Consider the following 21,458-nt stretch of genomic DNA (forward strand, 5'->3'; position numbering starts at 1 on the left):
AATCAAGGATGTGTATTTAATTTTTGGCTGCACCCTGTGGCATGTGGAACTTGTGCGACCAGGGATCGAACCCATGCCCCCTGAAGTGGAAGTGCAGAGTTTTAACCTGTGGACCGCCAGGGAAGTCCAAGGATGTGTATTTAATACATACATTTTACTACTATTAAATGCATACACTTACCACCATCAGCCCCAACCTAATATTTACAAGTGGTTTTTTTGTTGTTTGTTTTGTTTTTAAATCCAACTGGTTGACCCACTCCCTCGATCTGAACTGGGAATCAGCATTCTTGGCAACCCTGTCCCAGCTTGACCAAGATCCCCAATTGAAAAGCCACAGGGCAGCGGCACCTCTTGCCCAGCCATCCTGGTGGCCCGTCCAGCCCAGGCCCGGCTGTCTCCGCTTCGCGCTCTGACCGAGTCCGTGGGTGTGAACGTGCGGTGGGCAGCAGAGGTGCACCTGCACTTCGTTTCCGTTCCAGGAAGAGGAGACGTGCCCGAAGCTTTCAGGAGAGGGGACCTCAGGGTTTGCTCTTGGCTCCACATCTCTGGCCCCCAGTTCAGTGGCCCTTTTTCTCCCAGGTCACATTCTTGTCTCTGTTTTCCCTCTTTGTCCTTGTCTGTCCCCAAACCCGGACTATAGTTCCCCAATTCTGACCAAGTGGGGCCACAAAAGACGAACAGTCCTTTGGCCGCCCGTCGACTGCTGGGATGCTGGTCCTTAGAACAACCACAGGATTCTGCCTCTGCAAGGAGTGGGGGGGGGTGTCGCAGGTGGCATATGTGCACAGTGGTCCGAGGACATGCCCTCCGCATCTGGTCATTTTACCATGGACATGAGGTTAAAAAGCAAAATGATGAAATAAAATTTAAAACAAAATAAGATCTGTCTCATCTTGGGATATGGTGTAAAGTTAAAGGGCAGAGCTCTGAAATGCAGGATGCCCTGAGCTGCGTAGTGCCCTTATCTCTGCCTTCTCATCCTCGAGAATCTGGTGATGGCCCAAGTTTCAACTGCGGGTCCCCAAGTTTGCCGGCCCCTGGCAGAGAACTTGGCACCTGGCAGTCGTGACCACCTTTTGCAGAGGGCTTACATCTCACTGCCTGGCAGGCGTTTTGCACGCTTCCTATGAGGACTTCCATCCCCGCTTTATAGCCCTCCCTGCAGCTCATAGCCCGCACATGGCAGGTGGCAGGACAGTGAATTTGAACCCAGATCTGGTGGCCTCAAAGCTTTGCTTAGCCCTGGACTCTGCTGCCTCCTGCTTCACAGGCCCTCTGAGAAATGTTGTGAATCAATGATCCTCTTGTTTGTTTGTGTCCCACGCACATGGGACATTTCGGGCCTCAATATTTTGCCTCCCAGAACTCTTTGATTCGAGGAGGCAGAACAAATAAGAAAAACATGATCTTTTTTGGGGGGGGCTGTGTTAGGCCTTCGTTGCTGCGTGGGCTTTCTCTAGTTGCAGCGAGCCAGGGCTACTCTTCATTGAGGTGCGCAGGCTTCTCATTGCAGTGGCTTCTCTTGTCACGGAGCATGGGCTCTAGGCATGTGGGCTTCAGTAGTTGTGGCACGTGGGCTCAGAAGTTGTGGCTCGCGGTCTCTAGAGTGCAGGCTCAGTAGTTGTGTTGCACGGGCTTAGTTGCTCCACGGCATGTGGGGGTCTTCCCGGACCAGGGCTCGAACCCGTGTCCCCGGCATTGGCAGGTGGATTCTTAACCACTGTGCCACCAGGGAAGCCCAAGAAAAACATCTTGACTGAGGCAAGGGGGTGGATTCCCCACCTTTCCTGTGGCTGAGAGAGGAGAGCATCCCTTCCCACAGTTGTGTTAACCCTTCCCAGCCCAGCCTGGTGGACAGCACTTTTCCTGTTCATTGATGTGCAGTTTGCCTCAGAATTCCTCAAGCAAAAGAAGGGGTTTCTGAGAGTATTTAGGTAATAGTGCAGAAAAACACACACCTTCCTTCTCCCCTCAGTAGCTCCTCCAATAATCAGAGATGTCCAGTGATGCTTTTTGCTGTGACCCCAGTGCCTAGAGCAGGCCCTGGGTTTTTAGTACAATTTTGGTAAACAAATGACTGAATGGATTCTCAGTGTGGAATGCGCGGGAGGTGATAGAAGCTTTGGCCCAAAAGAAAGCCAAAATGGGCTGTCCCTGGGACTGCTCCTGGACCACCTGTTGTCTTATTTTTAAATTGGGAAGTGTGCAGATGCACACAGTTGGTGACCCCAAAGGACACGTGGAACGTCACCGCCAGCCCGGTGGGTCACCTTTTGCCCCCTCTCAGTGTCGTCTGACCCCCCCAGCCACATTCTCATTTCTGTCGCCATCGGTTCCTTTAGCCAGTTTTAGAATTTCACACAAATGGAATCCTCCACTGTTATCAGTTCATGTTTGAAGGGATGTGTCTTAAATTGTGTGTGAGGAATACGTGGGCTCCCCTCTGGGCAAGATGAGGTGGGTTGTATGAGGGAGGCTCTTTGGAACTGGAGTGCTGGGTGTTTGTTTCTTTTCGCCTGTAAATTATTCATGTTCCTCCTACTCTGAGGCTTTGGAAGGAGCCCAGGCTGCTTTGGAGACGGCTTGCCCCACCACGGGCGGCTGCTCATTTGAACAGACAAGCTGTGCTGAGCGCTCAGTTTCCCTCACTTGACGTTCTGAGCCCTTCAGCCCATTTTACTGATGCGCAGGGCGGTGCCCTGTGTCCATCACTGGCTTATAGTTCCTTTTCTGCGTCATCCATCCTGAAGGCAAGAGCTTGGAGTCCATGGCTGTTGGATTTTTCAAGCTGATAGGCCTGGTGCCTGCAGAATTTCACACTCCTGAGGGCCCAGCGGTCTTTCATTCTTGTGCCATGGAGGAGTGTGTGCTAATCTTCCCTGTGCTTCGCTTGAGAAGACACCTGGAGTGCTGGGGACAGACCAGGGCGGTGCTTTGTCACAGGGTGCAGGGAGCTGAGGGCTCAGGAAGGGGATTGACGGAGATGTGAGCTGTAGTGAGTTTAGGGAGGTGACTCCTGAGGGAGGCTGCTGGGTTGCAGCAGGGGAGACTGTCAGTGCGTTGTCACCATGTGCTGGAGCAGAGGCCAGGCCTGAGGGGAGCTGGGGCAGGAGTAAAGCAAGAAGTGGCAGCAAATGTGGCAGTGCGGGCAGTTCCATTGAAGGGAGAGAAGGTGGTGGGAGGCTTGTCCAGGAGAGGGTGCACGGTGTGCACTGGAGGGTATTTGTGCAAAAGAGAAGATTGAAAATGTTGGAGAAGGTGGTGCTTGGGTCAGGGAGGAAGGAGATGTGGAGCTGGGCCAGGGACTGGGGTGTCCCTTAGTGGCCACCTCATTTATCTTCCCAGCGACGGATAGGAGAACTGAAGCATGCAGCAGGACAGAGATGTCCCAGTGGACAGCAGAGCTGGGATTGACCCTGGGCATGGTGGCTCCAGCATCCCTGCAGGGTCTGGGAGCATGTGGAGGGCGCAGAGTCCCGAGCACAAGTGGAGGGTGGCCTAGCCTCAGCAAGGAGAAAGGACCATTTTGAACCCACAGGAGTAAAAGAAAAGAAGGAAGGGGGCTTCCCTGGTGGCACAGTGGTTGGGGGTCCGCCTGCCAATGCAGGGGACACGGTTTCGAGCACTGGTCTGGGAGGATCCCCTATGCCGCAGAGCGACTGGGCCCGTGTGCCACAATTACTGAAGCCCGCGCGCCTGGAGCCCGTGCTCTGCAGCGGGGGAGGCCACCGCAGTGAGAAGCTTGCGTGCCGCACCGAAGATCCAACGCAGCCAAAAATGAATAAATAAAATAAAATTAATTTAAAAAAAAAAAGAAAAGAAAAGAGGGAAGGGAAGGGGCAATGTGGTCATGGCTGGCCTGACCACTGGCAGTCTGCTGAGGTCAAGGTGGAGTCCAGAGCACTTCTCAAACCATTAAGATGATGGGAGCAGTTTTTAAAAGTTAAGTATGGCCTGTTTGGGACTGAGAAGCAGTGCCTTTGAAGGAGGGAGAGGCCCTGTGGACCTGGGGCATCAGGACACAGTCTGTAGAGGGGAGTGGTCTCCAGGAAACAGGGTTGTGTATGGCTTTCTTCACTGGTTGGGAGTGGAATGCACCGTGGGGATCTTGCTGGTGCCAGGAAGCCCCTCCAAAAACTGGAACAATCCCATTCCAAGCTCCTAGGTTCTGAATCCCAGCATTTGGCAATGGGAGGGGGATGGAAGATGCTCCTGGGATGTTGGCTTTCACTCTATCCGTCTGGCTGAGCACTCAGAGGCGCTCGGGAAGTGTGGTCGGGGAGGGGATGCCTAGGTGATCAGGCACCACCTCCCCCCCAGCCACCACGTGGACTTCAGTACAGGAACCCGAGAGGTCATTTCAGCTCAGAAGGAAGTTGAGGCTTGCAGACAGCCCACAAGGACAAGGTTTGGGGAAGGAGAAAGGATGGACCGAGAGGTGAGCCGGTGGGTCCTTCATTGTCTTGGAGAATCCGGTTTCTGTCCCTCCTGGAATTGTTCCACTCACTGACCCCTAAAGGCCAAGGACAGGATGAAGACCCAGGAAATCTAGGGAGAACTCTCCCTGCAGTCCTGAACTATGCCTTCTCCCGTACAGCATGTCCCTGCTTTCATAGTATCGGCGTGTCTGTGTCTTTGTAGAGAAACGTACAGAAAGGTGGCCTGTGCGGCTTTGGTGCCCGTCCACTAGCACCCCAGGCCTTAAGACATAGGGCTGACTCGGGGGCTGTGCTCTGGCTTCACCCACCGGCCTCTGTTCTCTAGTGAGTCTTCAGAATCCTTGTCTCTTAAGCCCTTAGGGTGGCCCATAGTGATAGGAGATTAGTTCCAGGCAGACAGGTGGGGTCCCCACAGGTGTCAGATGTCAGTCCCCAGCCTCTCCTGTAGCGGTGGACCAGCCACACCAGCCTCCCACCTGTACCACCGCTGCCGCCTTGACCTCACCCTCCCTGGCACCATTCCTTTCTCTCTGGCACACGGGCGCCAGATTCTCCATTCCCCAAGCCTTCCTGCCCCCTTCTCCACTCCTGTTGGTTGGGCTGGGACAGATTAACACTATGACATGCTGCATTTTCCCTTAGTTAAATGTGACGTGTTTCTATTTTTAAATCAAGGCATCTAAAGAACTGGCCTTTGAAAACACGGAAGTACTTTTAATAGGGATGCAAGAATCCACAAATAGCTGTGTGTCTTAGAGCCCAGTGTTTTTCTTGAAAGTTGAACAGGAAACAAATCCTGCCCCTTTGGTCAAGAGCATTATCCCAAGGGTACTATGGGGAAAATGTATAAATCCCAGGACATAAGAGATGGTCATTTATTATGAGTCTCTCTCTTTGCTATCAAGCCTCAATTTTTTAAATGTTTTAAAATCAACTTTATTGAAGTTTAATAGACATATGACAAAATGTACCCAATGAGTTTAATGTGTGTATATATGTGTGTGTGTACATATGTGTTTGTGTGTGTAACCACCACCATCAAGATACAAAACATTTCCATTCCCTCAGGAAGTGCCCACTCAGCCTCCTTGCAATCAGCCCCCTGCCGCAGGTACCAGAGGTCAAGGCCTTGCTTCCTGTGGCTCCGGGTGTCCTGTGTCTGCCTGTGACCACCCAGATCCAGGCTCTGCAGCTGGTTTTGTTGGTTGCCTGCACTTGTCCTGCCAGCTCCGGAGGAGAGACTGGTGAGAGTGAGCCGACGTATCCCGTCCTGTAGCTCCTTTCTGCGGGAGCTCAGAGCACATTTGCTGTTGGTTGAGAGAAGAGTGGGGCACAGCCAGTGAGACACCTGGAGCTCTGCCAGGGGTGGTGAGGGTGGGCAGGCATGTCACCCTGTTTCTCAGGCTGGCATCAGCCCATCAAACCCCAGACAAACCACCTGGAGCTGGTTTTCCAGGAAGAGGACGATGTGGAGTTTCCTGGTGCAGGTCAGGTATTGGAGCCGAAAGTTGATTTGAAATTCATCCGGTGATTTGTGCTTTGTGTTGACTTCCCAGACAGGGGCAAATCTGAGCCTGATCTTTCCTTTCTCAAAATCACCTAAGCAGCTTACCCCGTGAAAACCCATAGACAACACAGATGCACTTGGTTGAGCCTTGATAACTTTCTTTGGTCACTTCTTACACACTCCAAGCCAAAGACAGATATTTTTTCTTTGAATATGAAATATTAAAATTGGCCCACATCTGGAGTAAGCTACCAGATTGGCCCTGGTGGGCTGGCGGCTCTTCCTCATCTCTGTGAGTCTGTGCCTCCCTCCAGCCTCCCTGACCTTCAGCCTCATCTTCCTCAGAGCACCCCCATCCCCAACCCTGGTGGGCCTGGCTCAGAGGCAGGGGCTGGGGGAGGTGGGGTGTGGACCAGCCCCACTGCAGGAGCCCCTCTCTGGTACCAGCTTGAGCCCCTGCAGTTTGACTTGCAGGCTGGAAAGTTTCTGATTCTTTCTGGAATCTACTGTGACTTCCTTCAGAAAGAATAGTTTTTATCCATTTCACCAAAGAAACGTTTACTCTCAAGATTGGGGCTGGTTTTTGTTTTCTTTTTTTTTTCCCGTACACGGGCCCCTCTCACTGTTGTGGCCTCTCCCGTTTCGGAGCACACGCGCTGGACACACAGGCTGAGCAGCCATGGCTCACGGGCCCAGCCGCTCCACGGCATGTGGGATCCTCCCGGACCGGGGCATGAACCCGTGTCCCCTGCATCGGCGGGCGGACTCTCAACCACTGCGCCGCCAGGGAAGCCCTTGTTTTCTTTTTAACAGCTTTATTGAGGTACAGTCCACCTACCATGAATTCACCCAAAGTGTACCATTCAGTGTTTTCAGTGTATTCACAGAGCTGTGCAGCCATCACCATGTTCAGTGTCAGAACATTTTCACCACTCCCAGAAGAAACCTACACCCTTAGCCATCACCCTCCAAGCCTCTCAACCCCACTCCCCACCGTAGGCAACCACTAATCTGCCTTCTGTCCCTATGGATTTGCCTGTTCTGGACACTTCATGGAAATGGAATCGTAAGGTGCAGTATGTGGCCCGTTATGTCCAGCCTCTCTCACTCAGCATCATGTTTGCCGTGTTCATTCACATTGTAGCACGTGTCAGTGCTAAATATTCACCGCATGGATGCACACATTGTATTGGTTCAGGCATCCATTGATGAACATTTGGGTTGCTTCCACGTTGGGGCTGTTTTTTGGTGAGCTCACAGTGGGCTCTAGCTTACACTCCTTTGCTCAATTTAGAGCAGGGGTTGTGCCATCACTGGAGTGTTGAGCAGAACGTGTATAGGGCATCCTGTTTGGCCACTCAGATCAGGCAGGTGGTGATGTATTGGGGCTTGTCCCCCAGGATTTTCCCTAAAGGCAGTTGCCACAGGGAGAGGGGGACGCCTGTCTCAGGAGCCTTCTCTGGAAAGACTGCACTGAGGGCCAGGCCTCGGCCTCAGATGGTGCGGGGTTGTCGACCGTCCCAAAGGCTCGAGGTTTTGACTGGGGTTTCCTGCGTTTCCCCACTCTTGGCCGCGAGGGAAGGAGAAGGGGCGCCAACTGGCCCCGTGGTTAAGACTTAGCCCCTCCGGCAGCTTCTAAAGCGGCACCCTTGTCCCCGGGTGTCTACACCCTCCTCTTTAAAACCACGGTGGAGTTTGGGGGTTGTTTAACTTGAGTCCCGGACGGTATTCCTGCCCCCGGAAATCTCCGAACCAGGCACCCAACCCTCCAGGGCTCCCGCGTGTGGCCGGTGGGCAGCCGCGGCCAGCAGGGAGTGCGCTGTGCTGTTCCCAGCGAGGGGTGTGCAGAGGTGGGGTGGCCACTGCAGGGTGGCCTCGTGCAGAATGGCAGAGGTACCTCCATCAGTCACCTGGGGAAGCTGCCATCCATGCCGGAAACTCAGCCTGTGGAGAAGTCTGGCAGGTTGATGGTTAATTTTAATTAGGAACATTTTCACACATACACATGGTGTACCCGTCTTCCAATTCAATGGTTGTGAACATTTTGCCACTTTCGCTCCAGCTAAATTCAGCTCCAGAACATTCTGAATTTCACCCCTTTATGTCCAGCGTGCATCTCTTCAGGAATATGGACATTTCCTACACAACCACACTGCTGTTTTCATGCCAACAAGATTAGCAGCACCTCCGTGGGTGCTTTTAGAGGTTTTTTGTGGACTCTCTCCCTTTGTGGGGGAAAGAGGGTCACGTGTGCAGTGGGTTGTTTAGAAACCTCGCAGGAAGCAGTGCTTTGTTGTGGCAGCTGTGATGTGTTGGGCCTCGTTCTGCTCCTGGAACTGTACAGTCTGGGATGACCGTGAAGCCACGTCCTGGCTGTGACTGCCAGGATGTATTCTGGACAGAGATGACTCATAAAACTCAAGAGTTGCCATTTTTGGTCGACAGTCCATTTCCCAAGAGGTGGCCGGCCTGAGGTCCCTGAGATCACATTGACCAGAGCGTCCTGGGCACCATTGGTGGTGGGGGGTGCTGCTGAGCAGTGGACCAGCCAAGCTGTTCATGAGAGATGGAGCTGGACAGCATCTTTGGTTTCTGAAAGTGTGTCCCAACAACAAGAAAAACACAGGCAATGTGGGAAGGTCAGATTTGCCAAGTCTGGGAGGATTTTTTTGTTGTTTGGTTGGAGTTTTGGTTTTGTTTTGTGTTTGGAGCCGAGAACTCAGCCCAGAAGCTGTGGCTACCCTTTCTCCAGAAGCCTCTCACGTTAATGTCTGTGATGGCCTGGTCCCTGATCCTGTCATCTGAAAACAAGGACGTGGGCAGCTGTCTCTGCCCTGCGTGAGTGGGCTCTCAGAGGTCCCCTCTGAGTGACGAGTCTTCTCAAGAAGGGTGCCTGTTGGGATCCACCAGGCCTCAGGCAGGAGCTCACCTGCTTCTTGTCCTGATGAGCTTCCCTTCACGCTGCCAGGGGGTCACAGGAGGGGCCCCACCTGGCAGACCCCACGTGGGCAGTGTGTGCAGCGCGCAGGTGCTGGCTGGAAACACGGAGGAGGAAGAGAGAGCAGGTCCCCTCTCATCTCGGCTCTCAAGCCGTGCTGTGCAGAGGGACCTGTCAAGGTGGCATGGACCTTACCCTGCAGGGTCTGGCGAGAGCTGGAGAGACAGAACCCGATGTGGGCACAGAGCCATGGAGCTCCTGTAGTACCTCCTCTGCCTCCCCGCCCACCCCATCTCTGCTTCAAGGTCACCAAGGTCACCATGTTTCCAGCCCCGTGGACCTGACCTTTAAAGCCCCCGCCCCAGCTAGTCCGTGTCAGACTGGCTGGTGCCATGAAGGGGAAGGGGGACGGCGGCAGACCTGTCATTGCCCAGCCTACCCTTGGCCATCCCTCAAAGGAACCCTTCTTGCTGGACAGAGCCTACTGGGGTCATGTCCAAGTCTGAGACTGAGCAGCTGCCCCACTGGCCCTGTGGTCAAGCCTCAGGGTGGATTCGGCCCCTGGCAGGTGGCAGGTTAGGACATGGCCTTCCCGGGGACCCTCATGGAAATGCCTGTGTTTCATGGGAACCAATCAGGAGCAGGGTCAGGACAGCAGGAGGGCACTGCACTTGGGCTCCCTTTGACCTTTGGTCATTGCCTGGACTCTCACGGTGCCCATTCACAGAACTGTGGTTTCTAGAGTCAGTTTAGGTAACTTCAGGCTACCCTTTGCCCCAACTCCGATGTTTAGTATGAAAAATTTCAAATATGTAGAAAAATTGAATGTGTGACCAGTAAGTTCCTATTTTATATCAACCTGCCACTCAGGTCCAACCACTAATAGCGTTTTGTCACATTTGCATTCTAAGCAGTTGAAAAATGTTTGAACTGTTTAGTTTTAGACCTCATGATACCTCACTCCAAAGTATTTCAGCAATGCATCTTCTAAGACTTTCTGCATAAGCACTGTACCCTCCACATCTAAGTCAGTTAATTACAGTTTCATGATAATTCATCATAAATTCATCATCTACTGTCCAGGCAATATTTAAGTTTCTCCAAAATGTTGTTTGACTTTTTATATTTCCCAGGAAGAGTTTACACGTCACATTTGGTTGTAGGTCTCCTTGTCTTTTTTAGTCTATTTTTTTTTAATGACATTGACTTTTTTTATTAATAAATTTATTTATTTTTTGGCTGCGTTGGGTCTTCGTTGCTGGGTGCGGGCTTTCTCTAGTTGCAGCGAGCGGGGGGCTACTATTCGTTGTGGTGCGTGGGCTTCTCATTGCGGTGGCTTCTCTTGTTGCAGAGCACGGGCTCTAGGCACATGGGTTTCAGTAGTTGTGGCTCGCGGGCTCATTAGTTGTGGTGCGTGGGCTCTAGAGCGCGAGCCCTAGAGTGCAGGCTCGGTAGTTGTGGTGCACGGGTTTAGTTGCTCCGCGGCATGTGGGATCTTCCCGGACCAGGGATCGAACCTGTGTACCCTGTATTGTCAGGCAGATTTCTTAACCAGTGCACCACCAGGGAGGTCCCTAAATGACATTGACTTTTTGACGAGACCAGGCCAGTTGTCTTGTAGAATTCTACCCGTTCCGTGTGTGTCAGATGTCATGGTGCCCGGGTGCCAAGTGTTACCTGCAGTTGTGAAGTTAGGCCTGGAGGCTTGATTGGCTTCAGGCCTAGCATTGTAGGTAGGAACCTTGAGGGCTTTGTGTATTTCACAGGAGGCACTGGAGGCTGGCCTCCATCCCTGGGGGACGTGGGACTGCAGGATCTCAGGGGTGTGAGGTTAGGCTTTTCCTTGGCGATCGCTGAGTCCTGGGGGTGCAGGTGCTTTGTCAGAGTCCACCCATGGCCTTCCTGCCTGGACTGAATGTAGCTTCCTGATTTAATCGTTGCAACTCGTGGCCCCTGTCTTGAACTTTTGGCATGTCTTGAAGTCCTTCTGTGCGCACATAGGGGAGGAGAAATGGCTCACCCAGCAAGTGCCACTCTAAATCCAGCAGTCTCTGGGGCTGCTGAGCCCTGGGTCGTTTGTTGGCAGCCACTGGCCCAGGCTGGGAGGAGTTGGGGCTGGCAGGGCCATGTGTCTCTCCAGTGGAAAAACAGCAGGTGTGAGGGAGACGTGAGAACCTCTGGGCAGAAGTAGGGCTGGTGTGGGCGCTCAGCAGGCAGCTCAGAGGGACCAAGAGAAGAGAGAACACAGACCAGAGTTGGGCTGCCCTCTGTGGGGCTCAGGAGTATCCCATGTGAGCAGCGAGGCGACCCTGGGTCCCCATCCTCCCAGGCCTTCCCGATCCTTGGTTTCCTGCCCTGCAGGGACGGTGGAGGTGGGGGTGTGCCTGTGATGCCTAGTGCAGGGAGTGTTGTGAGGGGAGGAACACTCCATCAGGGGGACGGTGCGAGCTTTCCCACCTTGCTTGCCTCACAGGTTATATGAGGAGGAGGAGGCGGCAGCGTGGGTGCGGCTGCCTCCTGACACCTCCCTCCCTGCAGGTGTGAATGACAGAGGTGGTGCCATCCAGCTCCCTCAGCGAGGTCAGCCTGCGTCTCCTCTGCCACGATGACATAGACACCGTGAAGCACCTGTGCGGCGACTGGTTCCCCATCGAGTAAGTTGAGCAGTGTCCCCAGCTGTGGCTTGGGGGATGGGGAATGGCAGGGGGGATGTGCACAGAGCTGCGGGTGCCAAAGCTGAAAGGCTTGCTGTGAAGGCGCCGTGGTGGCCCAGAGTGACCTCGCCTGTCGGGGCCCCGGGCCCTGCTCCCTGACTACCACCAGGCTCTTTGCACCTCATTATGTTCCTAGAGATCCCCGAAAGGGCTTGACTGAGAATCTTTAGTTACAAAGATGTTCCATGCAGTGCTACTTACAATATTCAGAAAATTGAGAAGCTACTTAAGTATCTTAACAGAAAGGAAGTGGTTACATACATCGGGGTATGTGTATGCAAAAGTATAATGTTATTCTGCCGGGGGAAAAAAAACCTATCCTAGAGGTATATATGTTGACTAGGAGAGTTTTTTTATGAGATATTAAGTGGAAAAAGCAGACTAGAAAGCAGTGTGTACCACAATCCCCCTTTTGTTTAAGAACACATACAAGATAAAAGCTGAGGAGGATATGTACCTCGTAGCAAATGTGTTCGGTAGTTCGTGTGGGTGGATGATTAACATCCACAAGTTTGTCTGGTTTTGCTTGTCTGTACTTCCTACGTTTTTCTGTAATATGCACATAGAGCTTGTAGTGATAAAAATAGTGCAAACTTCTAAAAATTAAAAATAAACAAGGTCCTGCCAATCATCACATTTCCGTGAGCCTTAGCCTCAGACGTGTTTAACCTGCTGCCGGCAGGAGGGGAGGGATTCCCTTACATCCCTGATGGGAATGTGAATTGTCACCTTCTGGGGCCACGGGCTAGCGGTGGCTTCATAGGTTAGAAAATAAATGTCATCCCAGCAGTCCCACCGCTGGAAAGTAATCCAGTAAGTCCGAGGTTAGACCCCGCTGAGGGTGACCTGGGGCAGGTAGAGCCTCACCAGCCAGAGCCTCTGTGCCTCTGAGTAGTCCGACCTGCTTGCCTCTCCTTGCAGCTTCCTGGGCCTGAGGCCTCAGGTTCCAAAGATGAGGGAGAGAACTTCAGTCCCATCAGACCATGTGGTGGCAGCTCCCCTCCTGGCTGCCGCGCCACCCGGCACTGCTGCGGTTAGAAGGCGGGAGTGTGATGAGGACCAGGAGAGGAGCCTGGGTGATGCTCAGGTTCTATGGAACCTTCCAGTGGGCGGGGGGTGGTCTCTACAGTGCAGACCCGAGTAGAGCACCTCTCTGTGTCGCCAGGAGGGTCTGAGACCCTCCTCCAGCTCTTGGTCTCATGAAAGGCATCCTGGGCTAACCCGCCGTGTCCGTTAGGAAACAAACCCAGACACCTCCTTGGCTGTGGCTGAGTCTGCCTTTTCATCACTGCATCACTGTTCTTTTCCCTGCTCCCCTCGGACGGCACTTGGTGAGCAGCCCCAGTGACCCTGGATACACCTTGCCCTTGAGGCCCAGTCCCTGAAACTCAAATGCCACTCTGCAGCAAACCTGGCTCTCCCCACACCACTTCCCCCAGTCTTGAAAAAGTCTCACAGAATTCTTGGAAATCACCCAAGTGTCCACGGGCTGCGGGGGTCATCAATCTTAACTCATCCACCTGACCCCCCAGGCACTGCTCTCGAGGGGACAGCATCATCAGAGCTTTTCCCCTCTTGTCTCTGTGTCTTGTAAGATCGTTTTCCTATCAAATTTCCAGTCCTGTCTGGACAGATAACCGCTTTCAGAAGATGATACTCTGAGAGTGATACACTTCGGTGGAGACTGAGCGATGGGCAGACCCCTCGTCAACCCTGAGTGGTGGACAGAGCAGCCTAGGGTCCCCTGTGGTTCAACTCTCTGAAGCACGACGGGGGTTGGACTTGACCTGGCCAGTTCATCTGAGTTTGTCTCCTCTTCAGGTACCCAGACTCATGGTATCGTGATATCACCTCCAACAAGAAGTTCTTTTCCCTTGCCGCAACCTACAGGGGCGCCATCGTGGGAATGATCGTAGCTGAAATAAAAAGTAGGACCAAGATACACAAGGAGGTGAGTGTATGCGGCAATGACTTGGCAGTCGGTGCCTCTGGACAGGACTGGGGGGCCTTGTGACACAGTCACGCTGCCTGCTCTGGCCCTTTCTCTTGGGAGCCCAGACAGCGTGTGAGATTCGTACCTGGTTGGTTTCTTTCTGTGTGTTCGTGACACAGTCGTATATGCATTAAATAACACGACCACAGGCTTCACAATGACAGCCGTTTTGAAGTAGGGAGGCGGGTAAACGGTACACTGGCCTTTCTGCGGGCTTCGAGTCACAAGAGCAGGAAGGATGCTTATCTCCCTGAGACCGATGACAAGCCCACCTGTGTCCAGGCTAACTGTGGTGTGGAGGGTGGGGCGGGGATTGGGGAGCCGACCCACTCCCAGCACGTGGGAGCCACTCAGTGAGCAGTGGACGGGACACAAAGACCAAGTCGCCAAGTGTCCTTTTCATTGGGTAGAGAAAACCATACACATGGCAGATCCTTCTAGTTCTTTGTGAGGTAGAAGAAATAAGAACCGTGTGCTGGTCGGATTCATGACACTCCCGGTCCAAAATTGCATCTCCGGAACCAAGAGACCCACGTGGGGCGGTGTGTCACTTGGCCTGGCCCTGGCAGCGGAGAGTGGTGGAGGGAACCACTGTCCACCCTACCCCCCGCCTCCCCCTTTACTGTGAGATCACCTGGGGCTGTGTAGGATCCCTAGTTAAAACATTCACACTCTTTTGGGCTGTCTTGTCTCTTGGCGGGTGGACTGTCACGTGCTGAGGGCCCGCTGAGCGGTTCCTTCTTCCTGCTATGACTTCACTCGTCTGGCATCCCTGACCCTCCTTGTCTGGTCTACCACCCACCCCAAGAGAAGCGATTTTTTTGTGTGCTCTTACATCTGCAGTTTCTCGCAGAAGGGCCCACACCCTCTTGTTTCCATGGGGGTGGAGGTGACCCTCTATTGTCTTCTGTTCTGTTCCCTCTGCCCCAGTGTCCCCCCAGGTGTCATGGCTGGGATGTTGGCAAGTGAGCTGTGTCCTACAGTGGGACCGGGGCCTCCACTGCTGACGCGACTGTTTCTGACTTTCTCTTTAGGATGGAGATATTCTAGCCTCCAGCTTCTCTGTTGACACGCAGGTTGCGTACATCCTAAGCCTGGGAGTAGTGAAGGAATTCAGAAAGCACGGCATAGGTAAGAGTGGCAGAGCTCATAAACCACCACCACCAACTCGCCCCCCCCCCCCGCCCCGTTCTGAGGATTGTCTCTCATAAATACCCCTCAGTCTCTTCCTCCATCCCTGTCCCTCTGTCTGGGGCCAGACCTTCATCCTTCTCCCCTTCCAACAAGACCCATGGCCCCACCCACTCCCTTGGCCTTCAGCCTGTCCTCTTTCCATACAACACCAGGTCTTTCTGCCGTGGCCTCCTTCCCAAATCTGACAAGATCAGATAAATAACCGCTCCCGAATGTCCTCATTTGGGAATGGGCACCCCTTATCGTGCCTCTCACCACACACACAGCTTATGTCTGATCCCAAGATATATATATTTTTTAATATCTTTATTGGAGTATGATTGCTTTACAATGTTGTGTTAATTTCTATCATACAACAAAGTGAATCAGCTGTAAGTATGCATATATCCCCATATCCCCTCCTTCTTGGTCTCCCTCCTGTCCTCCCTATCCCACCCCTCTAGGTGGTCACAAAGCATCGAGCTGATCTCCCTGTGCTATGCAGCAGCTTCCCACTAGCCATCCATTTTACATTTGGTAGTGTATATATGTCAGTGCTACTCTCTCACTTCGTCCCAGCTTCCCCTTCCCCGCTGTGTCCTCAAGTCCATTCTCTACGTCTGTGTCTTTATTCCTGCCCTGCCACTAGGTTCATCAGTACCGTTTTTCTAGATTCCATATATGTGCTTTAACATATACGGTATTCTTTTTTCTCTTTCTGACTTACTTCACTCTGTGTGACAGAGACCCAAGGTATTCTTGATTAAGAGTAGAAAACATAATTGAAAAATAGTGCTAGCCACCATTTATCGGGTGCCCGCCACACCTGGGGTGCCGGGCTGCCCGCATGACTCCAAATTCCCATCCCACTCAGCCACACAGCCAGTGAGTGGCAGAGTCTTCATTTGTATCTGTTCCACATTTTCCTGGGCTCAGGTTTACACTTCATTGTCTAAAAAGATCAGTGAGTCTCTGTTGTGGGTTCAGCCCCTGGGAGGGAACTAGCAGGCTGGCATCCGCGGTTCCAGATGCCTCAGGGCCTCAGGTGACAAGCCCCATCGAGCCATGAGATGTTAGGGACTTCCGTAGTGGTTGGTTATGGGAGGTCGGTCTTCAGAAGCAGAGAGATCTGTAGAGACCTCTGCAAAGATGACTTCCTTGTCTGCCTCACGCTTCCTTCCCACTTGCCCTGCACCTCTTCCTCCGCAGGTTCCCTATTACTTGAGAGTTTAAAAGATCACATATCAACCACCGCCCAGGACCACTGCAAAGCCATCTACCTGCACGTCCTCACTACCAACAATACGGCTATAAACTTCTACGAAAACAGAGACTTCAAGCAGCATCACTATCTCCCCTATTACTATTCCATCCGAGGGGTCCTCAAAGATGGCTTCACCTATGTCCTCTATATCAACGGTGGCCACCCTCCCTGGACCATCCTATATCCTTTCTCTTTCGGGGGTGAGGTATTGTGGCTTCCTAGCAGGGCCCGTGTGCCAGCTGGAGCTGTGGTTGCCTTCACGTGGCATCCACAAGGCCAAGCTCATGGGACCAGATATTGTTGTGGGCAGGTCTGGCCGGCACATCTTGGGAAATGACAGCCTGGGTGTGGACATTGGGAAAGCAGGCCAGCTCTGGCACTCGGCGCTCGCTGGACGTTAGACTGGTGTGAGGGGAGGGTGTTCAGCCTCCTGGACTAAGATCCATCCATCCATCAAGTATCGAATGAGAGCCTCCTGTTCCCCCAGGTGCGTGGGGGATACAACAGTGAACGAAACAGCCAGAAGCCCCGGCTCTCATGGGGCTGTGTGCTGGTGGGGGAGAAGACAAGCAAGTGAGGTGAAACGAACTGTTTGCTGTTTTTGAACACTTGGGTTCAAACCTTCTTTGCTGGGTGTGTGACCCAGAGGTGTGTCCCTGCCCTGCTCCCTCCTCTTTAACTCTCTCTGGCCCTTGACAGGTTCGGTGGAGGCCAGGAGACTTCCTGATAGTCATAGGGTGTGAACCCCAAAATACTGTGTGTATGTGAGAGAGAGAAGTTAAATTAATGAGTCCAGGATGTATCCATTTCACAGGGAAATAAACAAGAAAGACAAGGGCGGCCCAAAAGCCTGCAGGCCTAGCTCCTGTGAAGATGGGTCTCTGTGGGTGTCCACGGGGTCAGGACTGCTGACCCCTCCTCATCACAGGGACAGGGCCCTGCCAGTCTGAGGACTGAGCGTAGGGGAGAACTAGGAACACTTGCTCTTCCAGACCCCTCCCCCAGCACCCAGTCCTGTCCAGCCTTAGTCTGGGTGTCCAGGTGCCTGGGGCCTCACCCAGAAGGTCCCTTGTACCCAGGCTGTGCCCTGCATTATTTTGTGCAGCAGAGCCCCCTCCATCTGATGAGGCTTTCCAGCCCTGCAGAGGCTGAGCAGGCTCTTGGCCTCCTGCAAGAGTGGCGTGCTGTCTGCATGCGGCCCCCATGGTCACCGTGCTGACAGTGCCGCCCTGGAGCAGTTGGGCAGGCAAGTCGGAATCTTCCTTAACAGAGCTGCACGGACTACATCCAGCACCTGGGCTCTGCGCTAGCAAACCTGAGCCCCTGTTCCATCCCGCACAGGATCTACCGCCAGGCCCACAACCTGCTCTGCAGCTTCCTGCCATGGTCAAGCATCTCCACCAAGGGCGGCATCGAGTACAGCCGGACCATGTGACGCCAGCCGGGCAGTCTCTGCCAGGCCCCACCCCTCGGCACCCTGTGGAAACCACCTTCCCGGCCATCTGACTTCTGCTGTCCTCTGCAGAGGAGCCGGTGGGCACCTGCCGGGCCCATCGGCCTGCCCCACCTGCAGGCCCGGTGCTACGTGGGCTCGGGAGAAGAGAGTCAAGGGGCGTGCCCGGTCTCCCCCAGGTACACCAGAGCAGGGGGTGCAGAAAGGGGAGCAGAGTCCAGTGGGCTGATGGTTGGGGAAATGGAGGCGGTGCTTTCAGCAATGAAAACAGGAGGCCCTGGATGGGCATCTGCTGCTCAGGGTGCTGGGAAGCATGGCCAGGGGCCGAGATAGTTCCCGAACGTCTCTCAGAAACTTCAGGAGGGAAAGCAGAGCTCTTGACCTGGCCAGAGCTTGGCCTGAACTACCTGAACTACTGAACTACTTTTTAAAAAATAATGCATTCACATGGTTCAAAAATTGAAAAGTTACCAAAAGATCAAGCCCCTTCTACTCCTGTCCCCAGACACTCAGCTTCCCCTTCCCAGGGGTTATCAGTGCCGCTGTGTCCCTGGTGGTGCTTCACTGTAGATGGCAGCTTTAACAGCAGCGGCCTTGCCCTGTGGTGGGCACCTAGATGAGAGCTCTGCTTAGACACGGCCGCTTCTGAGCACCGTGGGGAGCTGGTCTTCCAGACCTCAGGGAATGGCAGAGCTGGAAGGCGTCATGGGGACTCCAAGGTCTACCCCTTGTGCATGGACACGGCCCAGAGCGGATTGTGATGTGGGCCAAGCCCAGGCGGCAGGGCTCCGTGGCCTCCTGGGCTGGCACCCCCGTCGGTACTGTGGTTTGTGCTGGGACTGAGGAGAGCCAGTGGTCACTGGAAGGGACTCTGGACGTGGAGGAGGGCTCACACTTCAGGAGCGCCAGGGACCCAGCTTTGGGCTCCTAGGCCGGGACCCTGGGGAGGGGAGGGAAGCAGAGCGTTTCTGCTGAAGCCTTCACCCCTGCTCCCCTCTTGTCTATCCCACAGGCTCCTCCAGCCCTCCTTCCCAATCTGGAAACCTTCACTTCTGCTGAGCCCTGGCCGGGCCCCCGCACGTGCTCCAGCCCCACGGGCACCTAGGGGTGGCAGCGTTCACTGTGGTCTGTTTCTTCTGCTGTCCTGGGAGCAAGGGCATGGGAAAGGGCTTCCTTCCCCATGCCCCTCACCGGCCTCTTCCCCTCTGCTGTGTGATCCTTCCAGATCCTTCCTGCAAAGTCGGAATAAACTTCTGGGAGGGAGGAACCCAAGTGTTACGGACAGACTTGACCCTAAAGACACAGGAGCCTCTGAACAATGAGGGGTCAAAATAACGGGAAGGCCAGCCCCTGGTCCAGAACCAGCACCCAGAAGCCCGGAGGGGCGGGGAGCAGCTCCGGTCTCTCCACCCAGGGCTGACACTTTCTGGGCACAGCTGGGGAGGCTTCTCACCCACACACTGAGCTCTGTGGCTTCGCTCCCCACATGTGCGGGCGGGTAACGAGACAGGTGCCCACATTCCCCACTAGGAGGCTGAGTCCTCCCGCGGCCTCTTCTCATGGGCTGCTTCATTCTGTCCCGAGCGATTGGAACCACCTGTCAGATGGTTGCTGTGCCATTCAGCTGAGCTGCCGCAGGGAGCCGGGCTGAGGACAGGCACCACTGAGGGCCTGGGGGTCCTCTCCCCGCAACCCCCCAGCCCCATGAGCAGCAGCTCTGAGGCCTGGCCAGGTGCAGACAGGACAAAGCTGAGCACCACAATGACCAAGTGAGACCCGGCCTTTGGGGCTGGGGACAGTACGTGCCTTGTGGTCCCTCCACCTCTGGGGCAGAGACAGTGCCTGGAAGTGTGCGTGTGGACGGCATGTGCTCCTGGCACCCCTTCTGCCAGGGCCCCTAGAGCTGCTTGCTGCCTGGCCTGCCCCTCCGGAGCAGAGGGGATGGCACAGAGTCTCACGCCGGACGAGAGCAGGAGACGGGAAACCCTAGGTGGGGGCTCCGTGACCGTGTCCTTCCCTCCCTCAGAACTTCCTGGCCCAGGGCTCCTGCGGCCTCACCAGTGGATCCTGGGCAGGAAGGGCACTCCATCTCCCCCCACTCCCCACCTCCATGCTGACATTGGTTTCATGCTGAGGCCCAGCTGGGTGTCCTCTCTAATCTGAATCAACGATGATCATGTGATTTTTATTTCTGCCCCTCAGGGTAAGGGAAGAGTCTTCCAGAAGGTTCTACTTTGTACATTCGTAATTGAGCTCAGAGGCTTTGCCCTGCCCTTCCCTCCCCCACCTCCTTATCACTGCAGTGTCCAGCCCAGTGTTGAACAGATTATAATGTTTTGTCTTACTACAAACAAATAAATAGACTTTAATTGGTCACATCCTGTCTTTGCAGGCCCTGCGCCTGTGGACCTGCGCCTGTGGACCTGCCCCGTGGCTGAGGGCGGCCCAGGAGCTGCTTGTCCCCTGGCAAGTCCCAAGGATGGCTTCCAGCTCAAAGGGCGATTGTTTTTTACGATCATAATTGTACCTTGCCCTGCCAAGGAATACAGCCCTGGAAGAGGTTCTAGAGCTGGTGAAAGTGCAGTGGTCAGGCAGGGGCCCTGCCCAGGGCACCCCACCGCAGGAGCCTTAGTCAGGGGGCGGGGGGGGGGCAGCAGGTCCCAGCCCCTGGCTGGGCCAAGAGGGGGACCAGGTCCTTCTACCAACTTCTTGGAGCCTCTGGCCACCCTGGGGGCAGGAGGTTGTGCCTGTCACCCTCTTAGACAAATGACTGGTTGAGGGGCTGGGAGTTGCTCAAGAGCCACACAGCTGTGAACGGTGGGCTTGAGACCCCAGCCCAGGTGTGGACCCCTCCAAAGCGTGGGTGCGCTGCTCCCTGAGGGCTGGGCCTCCCCCTGATGGCCCTTCCTATGGGACAGGGCCTGAGGCTGGTGGCCCGGACTAGGAGCTGCCACCACCCAGGGCCGCATGCACACGTACAACAACCTGAAAAGCACCCAGGGATCAAGGTCTCCAGAATCTGCTGTACCAGGGTACAGGGGAAGGGCAGGGGCCTGAGGGAGCTTTCCCCCATGTCTGGAAGGAGCCCAGCTGTCCTGCTGTCCAGAATGCCCTTGACACCATCATGTGTGGTCTGACAGAAGCCTGTGAGACGAGTAGGTCAGCCCTTGCCTGACCCAGGCTGCCAGGACAGGAAATCAGCCAAATGGTGAGGGTCACTGAGGCAAACCCAGGTTCTCCCATCTGTCCCCACAGGCTGAGGCCCAGTGATGTAGAGCAGGGGGTCTCAGCCCAAGAGATTCTGCCCCCCAGGGGACCTCAGACTCTCCAGAGATGTTTTTCGTTGCCACACTGGGCAGAGGGCACTAGTGGAATCTAGTGAGTGGAGGCCAGAGTCACTGCTAAACATCCTGCAACTCACAGAACAGCCCTCGAAACAAAGAATGGCATAGCCCCAAATGTCAACAGGGCTGAGGTTAAGACCTCCTGATACAGAGGAGCCCATGCCTGGGTGCCGGGAGTCTAGCCCAGCTGGGAGAAGGGCTGTGCCCATTCTGCCTGGAGGGTCAGGGCAGCCAGGGGTCCCCAGGGAGAGTGAACTCAACCAAGGCCTCAATGAGGGGCGGCATGGGGTCAGAGCCAATGTCTCTGCCCAGGTTGGGAACTTGCTCTCCTCCCGACACCCTCCCTAAACTTGGCCTAACTTTCTCTGTCCTCTGCCCTCTCCACCCAGAACACCAAGCCCTGCTCTTAGGCCTGCTGAGACCCTGCCCACCCAGGAAGCCTGCCCAGAGTCCCACCCAGAGGAGGACGGCTCCCTCCTCAACTAAGGGTGGGAGCACCTCGGATTCCCCCAGGATCGACATGGAACTCTGCTCTCAGAACACAGGTGCCGAGGGACCATTTCTGTGGCTGAATTGGCCTGATGACAGACAGACCCAGGGACAGAAGGTGCAGGCCTTGGCTTTTATTGA

General features: G+C 54.5%; 2 protein-coding genes across 5 annotated transcripts in view; both read left to right on the forward strand.

Annotated features, from left to right (window-relative positions):
• The window catches only part of NAA60 (N-alpha-acetyltransferase 60, NatF catalytic subunit), a 40,605-nt gene extending 20,747 nt beyond the window's left edge, over positions 1 to 19,858 (forward strand). For 2 of the 4 annotated variants that reach the window (XM_060124434.1, XM_060124431.1), the window contains exons 2-7: positions 11,426 to 11,541; positions 13,423 to 13,552; positions 14,629 to 14,725; positions 15,977 to 16,211; positions 17,310 to 17,663; positions 18,497 to 19,858. In XM_060124434.1, the coding sequence (XP_059980417.1) occupies positions 11,432 to 11,541; positions 13,423 to 13,552; positions 14,629 to 14,725; positions 15,977 to 16,211; positions 17,310 to 17,466 (729 nt within the window). In that variant the 5' untranslated portion in view covers positions 11,426 to 11,431 and the 3' untranslated portion in view covers positions 17,467 to 17,663; positions 18,497 to 19,858. Of the gene's footprint in view, positions 1 to 11,360; positions 11,542 to 13,422; positions 13,553 to 14,628; positions 14,726 to 15,976; positions 16,221 to 17,309; positions 17,664 to 18,496 lie in introns of those variants that run through there. The other 2 variants (XM_060124433.1, XM_060124435.1) reach the window with 2 other exon arrangements.
• Positions 19,859 to 19,991: 133 nt separating this feature from the next.
• Positions 19,992 to 21,458, forward strand: part of CLUAP1 (clusterin associated protein 1) — a 56,157-nt gene continuing 54,690 nt past the window's right edge. Inside the window, exon 1 of the mRNA XM_060124426.1 lies at positions 19,992 to 21,373. Within this exon, the coding sequence (XP_059980409.1) occupies positions 21,100 to 21,373 (274 nt within the window). The 5' untranslated portion in view covers positions 19,992 to 21,099. The remainder of the gene's footprint in view (positions 21,374 to 21,458) is intronic.

This window comes from Lagenorhynchus albirostris, chromosome 15 (assembly GCF_949774975.1).
Source record: "Lagenorhynchus albirostris chromosome 15, mLagAlb1.1, whole genome shotgun sequence".
Taxonomy (NCBI): Eukaryota; Metazoa; Chordata; class Mammalia; order Artiodactyla; family Delphinidae; genus Lagenorhynchus; species Lagenorhynchus albirostris.